This window comes from Triticum urartu, chromosome 3 (genome assembly GCF_003073215.2).
Source record: "Triticum urartu cultivar G1812 chromosome 3, Tu2.1, whole genome shotgun sequence".
NCBI classification, from domain to species: domain Eukaryota; kingdom Viridiplantae; phylum Streptophyta; class Magnoliopsida; order Poales; family Poaceae; genus Triticum; species Triticum urartu.
In genome coordinates this window covers 467,763,542-467,779,550 of record NC_053024.1, presented here as the reverse complement: position 1 = coordinate 467,779,550, position 16,009 = coordinate 467,763,542, and the positions used below count along the sequence as shown (strand labels likewise).

Sequence of the window (16,009 nt, the reverse complement as noted above, 5' to 3'; positions counted from 1 at the left end):
CTGAAACCGTTCCTTGCCACTGCCTAGTCAACGTTATTAACAGCCCAGTCAGCATCATTAATAGCCTAGTCAGCATCCTTAGTATGAAAACCACCTTCAATTCGATTCAAAACCATCCAAGGTTACATTTATCCGATTTTCCAAAGTTCAGGGATGATTTATCCGGATTTGGAGTTCAGGGGGAATTTGATCCATCAGGGGAGATTTGAGGGGGAAAAGTATACTTTCTTCGGGACATCAGTGTTGGGCTTTTAGTTTTTGAGCGTCGGGCAGCTAGGCCGAAACCCGGAAGGCCCAAGCCCAAGCCCAAACCCTCCCACTCCTCTCTCTAATCCCCCCTCACTCTCCTCCCCTCCCGTCGGCGGCAGTACAATCGTCAACCCTAATTCGCAGCCTGGACACCACCGCCGCCTCGAGCCCCTTCAACTCGAAACCCACCTAAATCCTATCCCTCCCGGCCGTCATGGCGTCGGCAGACGAAGCGAATGCGGCGGCCGAAGGTACGGAGGGGAAGAACTGGCAGCGGAAGGGGAAGCACAAGAAGGAGAAGCCGTGGGACGATGACCCCAACATCGACCGCTGGACGGTGGAGAAGTTCGACCCCTCCTGGAACGAGGGCGGCCTGCTGGAAGTCAGCTCCTTCTCCACCCTCTTCCCCCAGTACCGAGGTGCCCAATCCCGCCCTCACCCTCATTCTCGTGCTGCTCGTTAGGAGCTACTCCCTCTGTCCCAAAATATAAGAACGTTTTTAACACTACACTAGTGTCAAAAACGTTCTTATATTATGGGACGGAGGAAGTAGTTGTAGTTTTCTAGTCACTGAATCCGTGGATTGACGCGGCTTGTTGTTTGGGGGCGCAGAGAAGTATCTGCAGGAGACATGGCCGATCGTCAAGGGCGCACTCAAGGAGTTTGGAGTCTCATGCGAGCTCAATTTGGTATGCCACTGACTTGTTATGATTGTTTGGACTTTGCATTGTTCTTAATCTTAAGTAGTGTCATGATTCTATGGTATTTCTCTTGATTTGCGCATAGGTGGAGGGATCCATGACGGTTTCCACCACCAGGAAGACCAGGGACCCCTACATTATTCTCAAGGCCAGGGACCTGATAAAGCTCTTGTCGCGAAGTGTCCCTGCACCCCAAGTATGCATTGTTTCTGTTACCAAGCCTTAACTGTTATGCAATTTCTATTAATTATTATATGCCTTGTGGCGGCTGTATTGAAATTGTGAGGGGGGTGGTTTCCCTACCCAATAGGGCATATTGTGTCTTTTGCCACCTGTGGCCTACTTCTGCCTGCACCTATTGTATGGTCACCAACACACCTTGATGCCTTGTTCAGGAGTAGTCTCATCCATAAACTTCTATTGTGTTTTCCCACAGGCAATTAAAGTGCTCAATGATGAGATGAACTGTGATATTGTCAAGATTGGTAGCATCATAAGAAACAAGGTACACTTTGTTTCATTGTTTAACTTCAGTTTTGTACCTCTTGGTTTTGTTTGAAGGGATTGCTTTGATTTTATCTTGATTACCTTAATATTCTGCTAGGAGAAACTTTGCAAAGACAAGATTTGCATTTGCTAGGAGAAACTTTGCATTGCCAAAAGTAAAATGATGAAACCAATCACATACGGATTCTTTTTGTGATCCAGTGTATTATGTAATTATTCTTATTAAGTTTGCACTGAGAATCACTTGTTAGTATGTGGCATCAGGACTTATTTGTGCTCTGTTGCCAATGTTAACGAAGTAATCTTTTAGCCTCAGTAAACTATTTTTGGATGGTTTGAGGTTTCAGTAAACTAACGGTGTGCTATCCACAGGAAAGATTTGTCAAAAGGAGAGAACGCCTTTTGGGCCCTAACCTGTCGACCCTTAAGGTAAATATCTCACATGGTTGCTGTCCTATGGATGAATCTCTTTCAGAACAGTAGACAGCCCTTTCTGAACATGTTTTATGTCACTACAGGCTATAGAGATTTTGACTGGCTGCTACATCTTAGTACAGGTGTGCTTCATTTCTTACTTTGCACTGCATTTAAAGTTACATTGTGGGTCCACCTCCTTCAACTCTGTATCTTGGTGTTATTAACTGCCATTATTGCGTATTTTCCATCATGAAAGGGAAATACTGTGGCTGCCATGGGTTCCTTTAAGGGACTGAAACAGGTCCGGAAGATTGTAGAGGATTGCATAAAGAACATAAAGCATCCAGTGTACCACATTAAGGTGATTTGTTTTGTTTTTTAGATATAATCTCTGAAGGAATGTAAAATATGATTTCTTATGGAGTGTTATTAAACTAAGCAGGAACTCCTTATTAAACGTGAGCTGGCTAAAAATCCTGCCCTAGCCACTGAAAGTTGGGACAGGTTTCTACCGAACTTTAAGAAGTAAGGAACTTGCATCATATTTCTGCTCGGAAGTTACTATCTCTAAAAGGTACATTGTGCATCTTACACTTCATTATTTTCTGTTTTCCAGAAAGAATGTCAAGCAAAAGAAGCCCAATACTAAGGAGAAGAAACAATACACACCCTTTCCGCCGCCTCAGCAGCCTAGCAAGGTAAAGTCAATTGTTTGTTTCACTCATTGTTTCCAGGGTTGTTGTACAGTTTGCCATATTGATTTCACCAGTTCATTCATGACTTGTTATGTGGTTAGCGGTCTTGTCCTGCACCTTTGTCTTAATAGCATCCGCAGCTGTCCATCCTATGCAGATAATTCATTAATGTTATTTTCCAAGCTATTTAAATTGGGAAACTCTTACCATCACCCGGCGGATCGCAGCGGCCGCGTCCGCCACCTCCCCGCATTGCACGTGTCCCATTGAGAGCCCGCATACCATCCTTTGTCGAACATGCTTCTGCAACAGGAACTATGTTTCTGAAACATATGTAGTGTTGCAAAGGTCTATGTTTTGCAACAAAACTTCTCTTGCGAAGTTTTTCTGCAACAAGACCTCGGTTGCAAAAAAAAAAATTGCAACAAAAACTCGGTTGCAAAAAATGCAACAAAACAACTGTTGCAAAAGATCTGTGTTGCAATGGTGGGGCGCGCTCGGTCGCTTGATACGGCAAATCTGACAGCTCGTGACCCGACGCGTAGCACGCCCCATTTAAATTTGAGTGAAGCAAAACATGTAGGCAATAGATTTTTTTTCTTGTACTGTTGGGGGTTGTAAATGTTCATTTCTGCTGGATAGTTTTATTTAGTTATGTGAAACCATTGTTTAATTTGTCAATATGGATGTAGATTGATCTTGAACTGGAGAGTGGTGAGTATTTCATGAGTGACAAGAAGAAGTCAGCTAAGAAATGGCAAGAGAAGCTAGATAAGCAATCAGAGAAATCAGAAGAAAAGAAAAGAAAGAGAGAAGCTGCATTTGTTCCACCGAAGGTCAGATTTTCCTTCTGTGTATTTATTTATGCATCAGTTGGCTTCTCTTTCTCTTGCAGAGTTACTAAATCTTGTTATTTGTTTCAGGAGAACACTGCTGGTCTATCTGAATCTGCCAAAAGTACTAATGCCAACGAGATTGCTGATATCACAAAATCCTTAAAGGTACATAGCCGTTATTGTTTCATGCTTTACATATTTAGTTCGTGTCTGTTCTTTTAAACTTGTTTTGGCATTTGATCTCTGTTTTTTGAGGGAGTGTATGTGCTGTTAGTCCACTATAATAGTATTAAATAATTGCATTATTCCCTATTTGCAGAAAAAGGCAAAGAAATTCAGAAATAGTGAAGCCGAGGAAAATGTGAAAATCGAGTCATATGTTGCGAGCAATGAAGAATCACACTCCAAAAAGAAGCACAAATCATCATCCAAGTAACCGCAATATGTCAGCTACTGGGATGACATTTTTAATTGTTTCAAGTAGTTGAACTCCTGCCATTCAAGTAGCTCTTCAAGCTTCAAGCTTTAGTGGTGAAACCGACAAACCTTCAAGCTTAAGTTGTGAACACTGTAATCTGTTTGTTGGCAACTGCCGTCTGATTACTCCAGGAGTATTGCAGCTTTCTTGCATATTCCACGGCTTCTAATTTACAAGATCAGATCCGTCAGCAGTCTTTTTAGAAACATATGAAGAGCAGTTAATGATAAGTCCGTTAATTCTTCTTTTCTTCTTGAGAAATGAGAACACAAGGGTATCTCCAAGGACATCACCTCGTATGCTCGTGGACAGTTTTGGGCAGAAAATCCGCTTCAAGGGCTTACCCTACTCCCTAAGGGCATCTCTAGTGTGGTGCATCAAAACGCCCGTAAACATCTGGACACTTTGTTTACGGAAGTTTTTGATGGACTGTCAGCATGTTTAGATTCCTGTAAACAGGAAGCAAAGCTGGGGGAGGTTTTCAGAGGCAAATTTGACAATTTTAACCCGTGGATAAAATCATTTCACAAAATGAACTGCTTCTAAAATAATTTCACTCAGCTGACCTTTTTGAGTGGCGCCCGACACGAAGGTGCCACACTACACTATGCAACACCTTACAGATAGGCGCTACATGCCTGGCCAGCGCACCCCGGATTGCCTAAAAATCACTAAGTCAATGTGCAAAAGCAACCACTAGTGCAACGCCTAGAGGCTAGGCGTTACATTGTATAGTGTGGCGCCTAGCTCTCAGGCTCTGCACACTGATTTAGTAATTTTCGGATCATACGGGTGCGACGTTGGCTAGGCGTGTAGCGTCTGTCAGTCAGGTGCTGCATGTGTGGCGTCTTCGTGTCGGGCACCACTAAAAATGATCAGCTGAGTGAATTTTTTTAGGGGCAATTTATTTTGTGAAATGATTTCATCCATAAATCAAAATTGTCAAACATGCCGTTTTCAGAGGTGGACAACCGCCACACGGGACATCACAACTCACAAAAATAAAATCCCACCCGGAGCCTCGTTGCAGTTGTAGCACCACTCCGCTGCTCAGGCCTTGGACCTCTGCCGCTCCACCTGGGTCGACTTGCTTACGCTTCCCATCCACCCTGGTCCGGCCACGACCCAGGTACCCTTGGCCCTTGCACGTTGCTGTCCATGGCGGACACCACATGCGGCATGTATTCAACCAAATGCTACAGCCAAAATTATTGACGTTTATGTTGTTTAGTTTGAAGCAAACATTACAGCCAAAATTATTGACGTTTATGTTGTTTAGTTTGAAGCAAACAGTACAGCCAAAATTATTGACGTTTATGTTGTTTAGTTTGAAGCAAATATGATGTATGCTCGGATCACTAGGTTGCATGCGTTAGCAATGGAAGAATTTTCCATATGCTATACAAAAGGCAATGTAAGAAGCTTATCATCATTTTTAAAGCAGTTGCATCACAAGAGCTCTGGATTTGACACTTTCTTTGGGATGCCTCAGTCTTAAGTCTTACAGTGACATCAACGTGTTGTAGCGGTCTCCATTGCAAGGTTGTGTGCGGGAGAAGCTCCTTCGTGCAACTATACCATCAATGGTCATGACTACAACATGAGATATTGTCTCCGTGAGGGTATCTATCCTTCATGGGACCTTCGTCAAGACCATCTCTAATCCAAGGGGTGAGAAAAAAATCTCACTTTGCCGAAAGACAAGGAGCTAGAAAGGACATGGAGAGGGCATTTGGAGTGCTCTAAGCCCGTTTTGCAATTGTTTGGGGACCTGCAAAAATATGGGATCTAGAGATGTTGTGGGAGATGATGGCAGCTTGTGTGATCATGTACAACATGAATACATGATTGTGGAGCATGTGGGTGATAGAGTTCGTCACGGTCTGAAATTTGAGCAGATGGGTGATCCTATCGAATTTCCTAGGCAGAATCCGATGACGTTTGATGAACATATTTGCCATCGAGCAACTCATAAGCATTGCAGAATGATTTGTTGAGCATTTGGGTCCTTCGTGGGGAGAACTAAAAAATGTGTCTGAATAAGTTGAATTCAAATTTGAACTATTTGCAAAAGTTCATGTTTGGATTGTAATATTTATACTTGAATTATTGTTGCACTGGAATATTTGCACATCATGATTATGGACTAAGAATGATATTTATCTTTAATTATTTTCAGTGCTTCGGATATAGGAGAAAAACAAAGGTGGACATTTGGCGAATCGCTTTGGATGGCCGGCTCCACTACTGTTGTCCGCGGACACGTCCAGACATATCCAATAACATTTGGTTTGTCTGATTTGATGCACGGCGTTGGAGATGCCCTAAACGTCCAGATTGCTGAATCCCCCACTTTCATCCCAAATATATCAGCCCGGAGAACCCTATCTGTACCCCACATCACAACAACCCAACCCTACTCTCCCCTCTTTCTCCACCCATTGTAGCCCGTGCTTAACTCCCACCTTGATCGCCTTCGCCGTTTTTCCCTGCCATCCGCCCTCGGTGTCATTCCCCACCCTTGAAGCAACTGTCGTCCTTGCCGCATGGATTTGTGCAGCATGGACGCGGCTGAGTGTGTGTGTTCCATGGATTTGTGCAGCATGGATGTGACCGAGGTTGTGGAATCAACCAAGAAACTGAAAAGAGGTGCATACATGACGAAGGAGGATCAATTTTTGTGCGTGGCATGAGTTGAGCTAAGAGTTGATCCAATATGTGAAGCAAAGGGGTTCAACCTATTGGACAAACATTATGACTTATTTTTATTAGATGGAAATTAAAAGGTTTGCTCACTTGCAATTTTCATCATGTGTTTCATTCATTTTTATGTTTCACATGTATTTCATTTGCTAGTTGAACTTGGCGATAACATTATACAAAAACAATGAGGGAGAGCCATTTATCTTGGCTCATTGTTGGATCAAGTTGGACAAGGTAGATAAATGGAAGGATCTCGACTTGTGAGAACTCCAATCTTGCATCCAAGAAGTAAACAATCAATGATGGCTCAAGCTCCTAACAGTAAGTTGGGGTGGATGGACATGAGAGGCAAGTGTGTGTGCGTGTGCGTGTGTGTGTGTGGGGGGGGGCATCATGTACCTGCATGCTAAAACTGGGGCGGTGAGCTCGTTGTCGTCCTCATGGACGAGGATCATCTCCCACAAAAAGTTCACAAATGAAAAGAGAAAAAAAAGAAAGGATGGAGGAAAGATACAAGGGCTTCATGGAGAACTGGAGATCCAAGCAACGAAGGTGGAACTTGAGAAGGAGAGGATGTCCATTGAGAGAGAGAGAAGACCTAGCTTGAGACGGAGAAGGCAAATATGGATGCAATGAGAGAAAAAATCAAGGCCGAGCAAGTTGAGCTCGCAAGGTTCACTAAGGAGTCTAGGATCATGTTGCCAACACTAGCCTCATGGATGGCAAAGCCAAGAAGTGGTTACACATGATGAAGACCAATATCAATGCACGATGAGAAAATGGCGGCCTACTTCTACTCATCCGGTTTGAGTAAAACAATGTCACTGGACTTGTTAGGAAAATTCACTTTGGTAACTTCATGCAAGAATACCCGAATTACGGTCATTAAGCTCACATCAACATGCAACGACATTCATAAGATACGTTTGGGCATTGTATTTCGCTGTCATGGGACTTGTTGACCAACTTTGCGATGACATCATTGCATACGCGTTTTTTTTGCAAAATTTGCAGGTTGAGCCAAAACTATCTGAGTTGGTTGAACTAGACTCACTCCCATGGCCTCCCCTGTCCGGTCATCTGTGGACTTCAACGATTGGTGGAGGTTGCTACACTTGGCTGTTGCGGCGGCTGACAAGACAAGGAAGGCGGCAACTGCATGATGCACTTGTGCCAATGCGTGCGCTAGGCGTGGCATTTGGGGCACAAACATCACGGTTCGTGCACTATGGCATTAGGCGGAGCAACACAGTGTGTCGACGATTGCTCCATTTTATATAGGGGTTTATGAGGGTATTTTGCTTGGTTTAACCTTGGGTTTCACCGGTTTTCGCTATTTCACAACCGATATGCACGAAAAATGAGAAACCTTATTTCGTTGCTCGATTTGCAGGCACAAACACCTTTGGGAGGATTTGGAGCCATATTTGGGTGATTTAGGAGGAAATGCACAACTTTTCCTTTGAAGAGAATTACATCAGGTGTCAACATAAGAGAAGACGGTACACGGTATGAGCGCAACTGCTCATACCAGTGGTCGTACCAGGCACCTTTGCCTTCCCTTCATCTATGTAAGCGACTTTCATAATTGGACGAGAAGGAACATAATAACAAAAGAGGGAGAAGCACTGACCAAAGCGGAGGAAGAGAGATTCAAAGGAGAACTGCTTCACTTAGACCGTTTTGGGTTTCTCTACAAGATGATCTTCCATTCCACCATTGACACCACCACCATCATAGGAGATTCCAACTTGCATGACTAGGGTTTGTAAACTCTATTTGTACTTTGATATATCGATCACAATTTATTTAACCATTTATGTTGTCGCGAAAAACTATAGTAATATTGATACAATTCCGTTTCATTTGATCTTTGTGTTTGGTTGTTATTCTTCTCTCATGTGCGTGCAATCCCCGCTCCCCTGGGCATGAGAGAATTAGGGAATCAATGAGATACATTTGTGCCTAATCATTATGGTGATATTTTGTGAGATTGCTTCGATGATTGGCTATTAGGTTGACTATTTGTGTCATGTGTAATGCTTGTCGTCTAATTTAAGTGCCCAGACAACATGATCCAAAGACCTACATGGGTAGGCACTGATTATTCTGCGAATCCACGACCTCCATGCGACATGATTTGGTATTCGCATGGAGCCAAGACAATACGAAGAGCATAAGAAGCCATGATGTTTGGAATGTTCGTTCGATCTAACAACCTTAATTGTCGAGCCGACCATTGTTGATGGTAATGGAAGACATGATAATAGAGTGAAACAATCCCAACAAGAGGAATATGGCTATTCAAGGGTGACTCGCCTACCAAACAATAATATAAAAGATAACATCGGAATACTAGGTTATTTCACGTTAAATTGAAGTAAGCGACTTTACAACTAAGGAAGCAGCTTCACAACTAAGTAGTCCCACATAGTTAAATCGATTGAGTGAAATAAATGGATTGAAACATTGAAATTTGAATATGTTTCAAATGTATTGAACATTGATCTTGTTCTAAAGGGCTTGGCACCAGGAATTGAAACATATATATACCAAATCAAAACGAATATATGTTCAAAAGTTATGAGCCATTCAAATGCCAAATGCCGCGTTGCCTTCCTGTCGTACTCATGGCGTGCTACAGTCCACCGCCCCCGATCTCCACCAGCCGCCCTACACGTCCTTGCCTGTTGGCCACTCCGGGCACCAGCTCCAATCTCGCCGAGTCAACGTTCCTCCTGGGCCATTGTGCTGCTGCCTCCAGCCACCTACCCCTGCCTTCATGGGTCCTAACTGCTTCCCTTCTAGCCTTCGCTTCAGCCGCCGTGTTGCGCTGCTGCTACTCCGATCAGACAGTTCAACACTAGGTAATTTTCCTTACCGAGACCGGACTAAAATTGATGCATCAAATATTTGATGATCTAAACATTGAGTTTGGATTACAAAGAACTTAAGAGTTTGTATTGATTTCAACATTGAACTAAAATTTGATCACAAAGATAGATTTAGGTATTTTGAGAAAAAAAGTTCTAATTTTTTTGGTGTCGGAGAAAAAATATTCCAGGCTCGCACCAATACCGGACAATTTAGTTTAACACCAGTAGAATGTATTTAGTGCCACCAAACAATACAATTCCCACTCAATCCACTTTTGACATCAAATAGACTTTGTTCCGCTTTATAAATAAAGCTCAACCCACGGCAGTTTCTACGTATAATTGAAGTTCCAGCACTAGTGACTAGTGAGTGGGTGTGAACTGAGGCTGCCACTGCCCACTGCCCGCCCTGCAGCTCTGCAAGATGACCGCGAGGTCGGCGAGGTGCATGCTGCTGCTGCTTGCCCTGGTGGCGGCGTTCCATGGCCACGGTCACGGGGGAGGAGCATGCGTCCGTGCCACGAAGGCGCCAGGCCGCCCGCGCTGGCTGGGTGGGCTGAGCCGGGCGTCGTTCCCCAAGGGATTCGTGTTCGGGACGGCGACGTCGGCGTACCAGGTGGAGGGCATGGCCACAGGAGGCGGCCGCGGCCCTTCCATCTGGGACGCCTTCGCGCATACGCCAGGTGCCGCTTAATGACCTACCTCTTCCTCTTCACTTCACTTGTGCCGCCTTAAGCTAAACTCCGTTTTTTATTTTATTTCTGACGCCAGTTTCATATTCCGTGCTGCAATAAACAGGAAAAGTTGTGGGAAATCAAAACGCCGACGTTACAACAGATCAATATCATCGCTACAAGGTACGACGTCTGAAGCAAACAGAAACATACATGAGTAATCAATCTTTCACGTTTAATCCTCTTACATATGCTGGGACAGGAAGATGTTAATCTCATGAAAGGATTGAATTTCGACGCCTACCGATTTTCCATCTCATGGTCCAGAATCTTTCCGGGTATACCCCAACTTCCATATTTCTCTGACTGAACGCAAGCTGTTGATTGACACCACTGATTCATCATTTATTTCTGCAGATAGCGAGGGAAAAGTGAACGAAGAAGGTGTGGCGTACTACAACAATCTGATAGATTACCTGCTTCACAAAGGTACAGCTAGCATAGCTAGGCGTTCATTTCGACCTGTGAAACTTCCGTTGGAACCTAAATAAATACATCGATATCTCATATCTGAATGTTTCCATGAAAACTAAGCAGGCATTACTCCTTATGTCAATCTTTACCACTATGATCTCCCTCTTGCACTTGAGAAGAAGTATGGAGGCTGGTTAAATGCAAAGACAGTGTAAGTCAAACTAGCAATCGATCTTTCTATTTACTAATGTCCTAGATTTACATTCCCATTCAGAGTATTTCTAGATTTATAGTTTGGATTTAGAAGCATACAGGAAAAATTGTTTAGACAAATTACCAGTTACTCTTTTTACATGCATAATTTTCTATTAAATGTGACTTCACATATTCAAATGAACATTAGGATGCAGAAGTTTTTGTATGTTTACTCAAAAAGTAAATCGTACAACACACAATCACTTTATTTTTCTATGCCGAAGCAGCATGCGTGATTATCTTCGTAATATTTGTTCTGTAGGGAACTATTTGCAGATTACGCTAACTTTTGTTTCAAGACCTCTTTTTTTTTCTTCTGTAGGGAACTATTTGCAGATTACGCAGACTTTTGTTTTAAGACCTTTGGCGACCGTGTAACGCACTGGTTTACATTCAACGAACCAAGTAGAGTAGCGATTGGTGGTTATGATATAGCGACGACTCCTCCCCAAAGGTGCACCAAATGCTCCGCTGGTGGGAACTCAGCAACAGAGCCTTACATTGTTGGTCATAATTTTCTCTTAGCACATGGTTATGCAGTTGCAAGATACCGGAACAACTATCAGGTTTTTTTTTACTTGAACTATAAGAGCATATTATAATATAATCAGCCTTAGGGAGTTTAGTTTGATTTAATTTTCACTTACAAAATCATTATCGAAATAATTTTGTCTTGGCGCATGGTCAATGTGCATTAATTGTGTCCAAATAGATTGTTTTTGTGATTGTGTATATATCCATGAATGTATATATAAGCATTATTGCTTCCCCAACTCACTGGGCATGTTAGTGACAAATAATCTTGAGATATCAGATTTGTCGTGAACATTGATCATTCCGTCTAGATTGGTGATAGAATAGTAGAAACAAAATGTAGGCAGCTCAGCAAGGGAAGGTTGGAATAGTTCTGGACGTCAGTTGGTACGAGGCTCTTAGCAACTCAACTGAAGACCAAGCTGCAGCTCAAAGAGCCATGGACTTCCTTGTTGGTTGGTACGGCCATACTAGTATCATGCATTTGACAAAGAGTTTTATTTAGATAAAAAAATATATATCAATGAAAGTTGCATTGATGCAGGTTTCTTGATCCACTAATAAACGGACAGTACCCACAGATAATGCAAGACCTTGTGAAAGAGAGGTTGCCCAGGTTCACTCCTGATGAAGCTAAAGTGGTCAAGGGCTCAGCGGACTGGATCGGGGTCAATCAATACACAACTGAATTCGTAAAGGGGCAGAAATTGGTGCAGCAGAGGCCGACTAGCTACTCAGCCGATCTGCAGGTTACCTATTCATGTGAGTTTTCTTCCTGTCTTAAGCTGCAGGTTTTACTTTACACCAGTAATATATATTATTGCGCTTCATCGTTAATTTATAGCCGAAACTTTGCAGTTGAGCGAAATGGCAAACCGATTGGACCAAGGGTATGAAGCTCCTAGCTGAAACCTTTCTCAGCTTTATTTTCTCCGACCATAAGTCTTGTGGGTGCGTGAATTGCACGTTACAGGCGAATTCTAAATGGCTTTATGTCGTCCCGAGGGGGATGTACGGATGCGTGCACTACATCAGCCAGAAGTATGGAAATCCAGCGATGCTCATAACTGAAAACGGTACTGGAGTCCCATATCTCTTTGTTCCGTTTCATGCCTCTCAAGCATCTTGTCATGCGTATGTGCTAATGTCGTCGTCATCATCAACTAAAAATAAAATAAAATCCTAGATGAAAACATAACAGAAAAGTTGGAAAAACTCTTTGTGTTGCCAGGAATGGATCAACCAGGGAACCTCACCCGCGATCAGTACTTGCGGGATGCCACAAGGGTTCGGTACTACCGGAGTTACCTCCGCGAGCTGAAGAAGGCCATCGATGGCGGCGCCAACGTTCTTGGCTACTTTGCGTGGTCCCTCCTGGACAACTTCGAGTGGATGTATGGCTACACATCCAAGTTCGGCATCGTGTACGTCGACTTCAACAGCCCCACCCTAGAACGGCACCCCAAGGCGTCGGCCTACTGGTTCAGAGATCTGCTGCAACACTGATGTAGCTAGTGCCTGTGAATTAACCTGATGTTATCATCATTATGTTGAGTGTCTGCCTACTGTTCTTCGGATTGCACCATAATTCAGAGACAGGACACTGTTCTAGAGTTATCTAATGGATATAAAATATGGCAAAATGATTCAGTATTTCATTCGTGTTTGTTGCACGGATTTTGTGCTGTCTCTAGTTCATTTTACCTCAGAGACTGCCAAAAAATTCCAACGTTAATCACAAAATACAAGCCGTAGAGTAAAAAAAACAGATCTCTCGCTCAATCTCTCACGTCTCAATCTCTCTCTCTCTCAATCTTTGCGTCTCAATCTCTCTCTCTCCCTCTCTCCCTCTCTCTCTCTCTAAAGCTCTCACGTCTCAATTGCTCTCTCTAAAGCTCTTACGTCTCAATCTCTGAACTTGAAGCAATTGTAGTCTCATTCTTGATCTCTCACGTCTCTCTCTCAAACTCTCTCATGTCTCTTTTCCTCCCCACATGGAATACCGATCGATCCGTGTCCATCTCAAATTCGAGCAAGGAAGTTGGGGCATATTCCCCGTGCGTCTAGATCAGGTTCGTCCTCTCACACAAACTTGTTTGAATTTGGTTTGGATTGGCCATATATTTTCCATTGTACCTGGACTCAGGAGTACAATGATTCAAGGTCTAGGACAAGGCATAGTTGTGTTGACAAAGAATCGCTGAACAAAAACATTCAAAAGTCTGGTATATCAAGGACTCAAAATGTAACGCCCCGGCCATAGCCACCGGTTCCCGGCCATTACGCACATCTTCTGTGCGCAGTTTGTGCTTACCCGTGCACACCCGGGACCAACTTCCTGGTCGGCCACCCATCCTAAAATTATTGCAAGCCAAGCACACTTAACTTTGGAGTTCTTTTCGAATGGGCTCCCGGAAAAGAAGGAGTCATCCTCTTCAGCCCATCAAGAACGTTCCCTCTTGGCACACGTATGCGCGTCGAGTGCAGCATATGTGCCATGTCATGTGCCACAACGGGCCACACGTGCCAAGAGCCACATGTCCGTGCACCTGACCGCGCATGCCCGTGTAACCGTGAGGGTCGGCTCTGATAGCAATTGTAACACCCCGGCCATAGCCACCGGTTCCTGGCCGTTACGCCTGGAGGGATCTAGTCTGGCCCCACGGACCAACACCAGTCTTTTCTGCGCACTTTGTCCTCTCACTCGTGCGCACCCGGGACCAACTTCACAGTCGGTCACCCATCCTAGAATTACTCCAAACCAAGCACACTTAACTTTGAAGTTCTTTTCGAATGGGCTACCGAATAAGAAGGAATTCCTTGTTGATATGAGTAGTATATCTTTCCTATTAAACCAGACTCTCACACAAAAGACAAGTCGTTCATTAGCTATCCAATCATTTAGGATGTAGTATAATAGATGCGAGCATCAGATTTGTACTTTACATGAACTTTGTCATTATTTAAGATTGTTTTTAATGAATTTAAACACATACCTTTGCATTAGTAAAGTTATTGTTCTCTCTATTAATCAAGAGTAAGTGTTTACTAGGTGGGCCGGAGGCCTCGGCATACCAAATTTGAGGTGGTTGAACACCGCGATGATGGCAAGATGGCCATGGCTGCAGCGTACTGACCTTACAAGGCCCTGGGCAGAATTCCAAATCACGACCTCAACGGAATCAAGAGCACTCTTCCGGGCTGCGACCACAGCTACGGTAGGACATGGAAATGACATACTATTTTGGGAGGACAAGTGGGTTGACGGCTACAGAATCCAGGACCTAGCACCCATGCTATACTCGAGGGTGCCAAGGCAAACGAGATCAACACGAACGGTCGCGGAGGCATTTTCAAATCACTCATGGGCGGAGGACGTTAGGCCGGAGCTTACGACCGACACACTGCACCAGTTCTTGGGCTTATGGCAGCGAGTGGAGGGCGTAGTCCTGCATGAGGATGCACAAGATAAGATACTTTGGGCGTGGGAGAAGGATGGCATGTTTTCGGCAAGATCGGCGTACGCGGCCAAGTTCGCGGGATTAGAGGTTGCACCAACGGCGGAGTTCACGTGGAAGTCAAGGGCACCCCTACATCATCGGTTCTTCGCTTGGCTGGCCATAAGGAATAGGTGCTGGACATCCGACCGCCTTGCTAGAAGGGGACTGCCTCACCAAAGCTTGTGCCCATTCTGCAACCAACATGAGGAGACCATCACCCACATCATGATCGGCTGTGTCTTCGCTAGAGAGGTTTGGAGCAAGGTGTGCCAGGCCCTGGATCAACCAGAACGTGCCCCAATGGTGACAGAGTCCCTTTCGGAGTGGTGCATCAGGCAGGAAGAAATTGGTCATCATCAGAAGCTCGTTAGGACAATCTCTATCTTGGTCCTCTGGGAGCTGTGGCTTCACCGTAATGCAGTGGTATTCGACGGAGAGGCGCCATCCACACACAAGGTGCTCAAGGCCATTGAACGCGAAGTCAGAGCATGGAAACAGGCAGGATTACTGCGAGGGGAAGTCGAAGCGTTTGTGCTGGGACTTGCAGTGTGGGAGAATAGTGAGTAGTCCTTAAAGGAGTAGTGGTCGAGTGGGATGGCCGAGGGCTTCCTGTATATAACAGTGTAATCTCATTTGTGGAGGGTTTCTACCATTTCCTTCTATAATATATGATACGCACACTCATGCGTATTCGATATAAAAAAAAGTAAATGTTTAGTGTAATCCTGAATAGTCTTAAACAATTTGATTTAGGCACCTTAGTTGCTTGCTATATGAAGAAAGCATTACAGCCAAAAGAATAATTCCGATATGGTTAAAAGTTGAGTTTACATGTGTGAGAATGATGTATACTTGAAACAAAGTTTGGAAACTAAAATATGACCTCAAATAAAATGTACTTCTACGAATATCAGCTATGTGCCCATCATCATATGTTTTCTCCTTGCCGCGAGCCACACATAGTAAATTGTACCATCATGCTCTGTCGGGATTCTATTCCTTGGACTAAGTCGCATATACTACCTTTGTCCCAAAATATAGTGTATACATATTTTTTTGGTCAAAGTTTGTTGGTGTAATTACCTGCACCTTCTGTTTTAGAGATTGTTG

The 16,009-nt window shown here is 43.9% G+C and overlaps 2 protein-coding genes across 2 annotated transcripts; both read left to right on the top strand.

Moving 5' to 3' along the window:
* The first annotated feature begins 341 nt into the window (after nt 1-341).
* On the top strand, nt 342-4,144 carry LOC125544392 (KRR1 small subunit processome component homolog). The gene is made up of 12 exons (XM_048708070.1): nt 342-668; nt 862-938; nt 1,036-1,146; nt 1,387-1,455; nt 1,830-1,886; nt 1,976-2,014; nt 2,131-2,235; nt 2,317-2,399; nt 2,491-2,572; nt 3,262-3,405; nt 3,493-3,570; nt 3,725-4,144. Exons 1-12 carry the CDS (start codon nt 464-466, stop codon nt 3,839-3,841), a joined length of 1,167 nt encoding a protein of 388 aa, XP_048564027.1. The 5' UTR covers nt 342-463; the 3' UTR covers nt 3,842-4,144.
* A 5,650-nt stretch (nt 4,145-9,794) lies between these two features.
* LOC125544391 (beta-glucosidase 7-like) lies at nt 9,795-13,016 on the top strand. Its single transcript, XM_048708068.1, has 11 exons — nt 9,795-10,145; nt 10,261-10,319; nt 10,399-10,474; nt 10,554-10,625; nt 10,734-10,821; nt 11,188-11,431; nt 11,743-11,858; nt 11,944-12,161; nt 12,258-12,289; nt 12,373-12,475; nt 12,631-13,016. The coding sequence occupies exons 1-11, from the start codon at nt 9,887-9,889 to the stop codon at nt 12,903-12,905; spliced, it is 1,542 nt and encodes a 513-aa protein (XP_048564025.1). The 5' UTR covers nt 9,795-9,886; the 3' UTR covers nt 12,906-13,016.
* Nucleotides 13,017-16,009: the final 2,993 nt, after the last annotated feature.